This window comes from Syzygium oleosum, unplaced genomic scaffold (assembly GCF_021117445.2).
Source record: "Syzygium oleosum isolate NSW1041296 unplaced genomic scaffold, Sole_v2.1 Sole_v2.11, whole genome shotgun sequence".
Taxonomy (NCBI): Eukaryota; Viridiplantae; Streptophyta; class Magnoliopsida; order Myrtales; family Myrtaceae; genus Syzygium; species Syzygium oleosum.
In genome coordinates, this window is record NW_026607495.1 from 3,054,915 (window position 1) to 3,058,531 (window position 3,617).

General features: G+C 40.1%; 1 protein-coding gene across 1 annotated transcript; it reads left to right on the plus strand.

The window, feature by feature from the left end:
* Positions 1 to 271: 271 nt before the first annotated feature.
* Positions 272 to 2,240, plus strand: LOC130139301 (cysteine-rich receptor-like protein kinase 10). Its single transcript, XM_056316016.1, has 6 exons — positions 272 to 458; positions 574 to 695; positions 835 to 1,045; positions 1,203 to 1,440; positions 1,517 to 1,667; positions 1,764 to 2,240. Exons 1-6 carry the CDS (start codon positions 287 to 289, stop codon positions 2,088 to 2,090), a joined length of 1,221 nt encoding a protein of 406 aa, XP_056171991.1. The 5' UTR covers positions 272 to 286; the 3' UTR covers positions 2,091 to 2,240.
* Positions 2,241 to 3,617: the final 1,377 nt, after the last annotated feature.

The window sequence follows — 3,617 nt, forward strand, 5'->3', positions numbered from 1 at the left end:
ACGGTAATTGGTTGGAAAAATTATATTGGAATTTTGTCCAAAAGTTTGAGACTACATTGTCAAAATTGGAAAGTTTATGACTAAGTTGACATTTGCACAATAGATTTAGTAGTGATAATCCCACATGGGAATAAGGAAAAGAATGGAATTTTGAGAGATGGACAGTTATGGATTACAGCTTAATATCTTCTGGACATTTGCTCTTTAAGCGTACTCATTTTGTTTGTCTCTTGGTTAATGGTAGCAATTCCAGATTCTAATCTCATACAGTCACAAACACATACTGATGCTATTGACAAATGGTTGCACATATGTAGGCAAAAGAAATAATACTACTGTGATAATCGTCGCCGTTGCCGTTGCTGTTGGCGTAGGCGTGGTGCTTCTCTTCCTTGCTCGTTTTATCAAGTGGAGGAAAGCAACCAAGACGTACGAAGTCGTCCAAGGATATCAAAGCGGTATGAAATATGTACCTGTGCCATATACTTGGATAGGATGATGAAACCGTATACGCAGAGCGCACTGTTGTACGCTTTTGGTGAAATGACCATCTCATGTTGTTTCGCTATGTAGGCCTAAGTGACATTACAAACGCCGAGTCCTTGCAGTATGATTTAGCCACCATAAAAGCCGCCACAGACAATTTCTCTCATCAAAATAAGTTGGGTGAGGGCGGATTCGGTGAAGTTTTCCTGGTATGGTTAGTCAGAAACTAGATTGGGAATCGCTTAAATATACTTGAAAGATATTTAGTGTGAAAAGATTAGGTAATTTTGAAAAGTTGTCATCAAGAGCTATTCATTTGTATTAGACATCAAAATGCTGACCTTCCAGGGTAGGCTTCCAAATGGACTACAAATAGCCATGAAGAGACTATCTCAAGGCTCAGGACAGGGTGCTGAAGAATTTAAGAACGAAGTCATACTGGTAGCGAAGCTTCAACATCGAAACCTTGTGCGGCTGCTTGGGTTCTGCTTGGAGGGTGAAGAAAAACTGCTTGTCTATGAGTTTGTGCCGAACAAAAGTCTCGACTACATTCTATTTGGTACGTTGTGTTTCAATATATTCCAAAGCTGTTGCTTTCCCTGTTGAGGGAGTATGTGATTAGCCCCATAATTATGTAGAAAGTTGGTTTGCATAAAATCTATTCAAGAGGATATATTAAGCGAAGATACCCGCATCTGAATGGTTTATACATGCAGATCCTAAAAAGAGCCGACAATTGGATTGGTCGAGACGTTACAAAATAGTACATGGAATTGCTCGAGGATTGCTTTATTTACATGGGGAATCTCAACTTCGGATCATTCATCGCGATCTAAAAGTGAGCAATATCTTGTTGGATGGCGAAATGAACCCAAAGATTGCAGATTTCGGCATGGCAAGGATTTTCGGAGTCGATCAAACACAGGCAAACACCAATAAAATTGTGGGGACTTAGTAAGTATTGTTATGCTTTGTTCTCTACATTTTATGCTTATATATACATATATCGCCGATGTATAACGGTTTGCAGTGGTTACATGGCACCCGAGTATGGAATGCATGGGCAGTTCTCCGTGAAGTCCGATGTCTATAGTTTCGGTGTCCTACTTCTTGAGCTCATTAGTGGTAAAAGGAATAGTTTCTTCTACCAAGCAGACGAAGGCGAAGTTCTCGCTAGCTATGTAAGTTGCACAAATTGATTATAACTAATAAGAATATTGCTAAACAAAGCAGACTCGACATACTGAAATATTTTCTTCAAATGAACTGTTTTTTAGGCTTGGAAAAATTGGAGAGACAATATGCCATTGGAAGTGTTAGATCCAGCTATTGGAGACTCTTATTCAAGGAATGAAGTTCTTAGATGCCTTCACATTGGTTTACTATGTGTTCAGGAAGATCCAGTGGATAGACCCACAATGGCAAACATAGTCCTTATGCTGAACAGCTACTCTGTTACTCTTGTACTGCCCCAACAACCGGCCTTTTTCCTCCAGAGCAGGACGGAGAGACAGATGAAACAGCTTGAATCAGACCAATCCACCAATAGGTCTATGCCATTGTCGACCAATGAAATGTCGGTCACCGAAATTTACCCCCGCTAAATGGTGATGTGAGTGGAAATCTTTCTTCATGATAGTCTCACAGAGACCTCGATCATAAGAACCTTGGCACTCCACTGAGATCATTAGTAAACAATGAGCAAACACCTTTGTCCCGTACATCTAAAGGTACAAAGTGTACTTTCTTTGAGGCGAATCGTGGTTTGACCCACTAGGCACGGTAGGCTGTTTACATTAAGATATATATGTGTGTGTGTGGTCTTATTGGATCATGGAATATAAGTTCTTCCTCGTCTGAAGAAATAATTAATTGAAACGACTAGAGTTTTATTAACTATCTTCTTTTACGATTCTTTTCATGATATATGAGGAGATATATCAGTTTGTACGTAATTCACACCGCTTTATTTTCTGTCACGTTTATTAGAAATCGAAGTCATAAACCTCACCTCCAGATACATTCCTTTGCATGATCTGCCTAGTTACTCGATTATAATGGTTGGTGGTTGCTTATGATGGAACGGCTCGCAACTTTACGTGGATCCTTCCGTCCATATATTTCCTCATGTGTACACAAGAATAAACATCTCTCTCTCTTCCCGATCTATACACGGCCACAAGTCCACCGATGCCGGAGCCACTTCAGCCAAACTCCATGACTGATTAGCTCTTTCACTGCCATCATTCGTATGTCTCTCTCAATCCGAGAACTTAGCCATGGCCTACAAGGAGCGGAGCTAGTAAACGAGGTTCCCTATGGATGGCAAGGGCTCAAATGATTCTAGCGCTGAGTAGCAAGACGGAATGATGGGGAGGGAGGGAGGGAGAGTGCAAGATATTAGGCCGATGATCGGACAAGTCTAAATTAGATGAACATGCATTAATGTTTTAACATCCTATGAAGGGTTGACAGACAAAATAATGTATGATTCCATGAACTCAGTTCACGGGAACCTATTTCAATTAATACAATTGGATTATATGAGTCTCACATAAAATCTCCTTAACGTCATCATTTGTCATTGAGATACATGAGTTACATATTTCTTGACTTTTGTTGGTCAAGTCGTCATTCAACAGGAGAATGCAACTCACACAATTGACCTCGTCAATGGTTCCCGTTCATCTTTTTCTCTTTCCCCACTTGAGTTTTGATGGCGTAACCAATAGAGAGTGAGCATAGATCATTTGAACGTCCAAAGTGCATGTGTTTGGCTTTCGTATTTATGACACATTCTAAGTCCCAAAGTTTTAACATGTGACAATTATCCTCCAAAGTTTTTCGATCGATCAATACAGCAACAACACAAAATCTTAAAAGCCCATGCCTCTTAAAAGCCCATGCCTCTCTCTCTCTCTCTCTCTCTCTCTCTCTCTCTCCACCTCCATCGTGACTCACACAGCCCTTGTTAGAATAGTATAAAATTGATGGTTGAAGATTTGAGCACGTTGGCTGTTGAGCTCAGATTTGGTTGTTAGTATTCTTCAAAGAATGCCTTGATTTATGGTGGGTGTCAGAAGAAAAAAGAAAATGAATTGGTGAAGCATGATTTATGGTAGACGCTTGAA

Coding starts and splice junctions, on each gene's coding strand:
- LOC130139301 (XM_056316016.1), top strand. CDS start 287: ATGCTATTGACAAATGGTTGCACATATGTAGGCAAAAGAAATAATACT. Junction 696..834: donor GATTCGGTGAAGTTTTCCTG/GTATGGTTAGTC, acceptor CTGACCTTCCAG/GGTAGGCTTCCAAATGGACT. Junction 1,046..1,202: donor TCTCGACTACATTCTATTTG/GTACGTTGTGTT, acceptor TTATACATGCAG/ATCCTAAAAAGAGCCGACAA.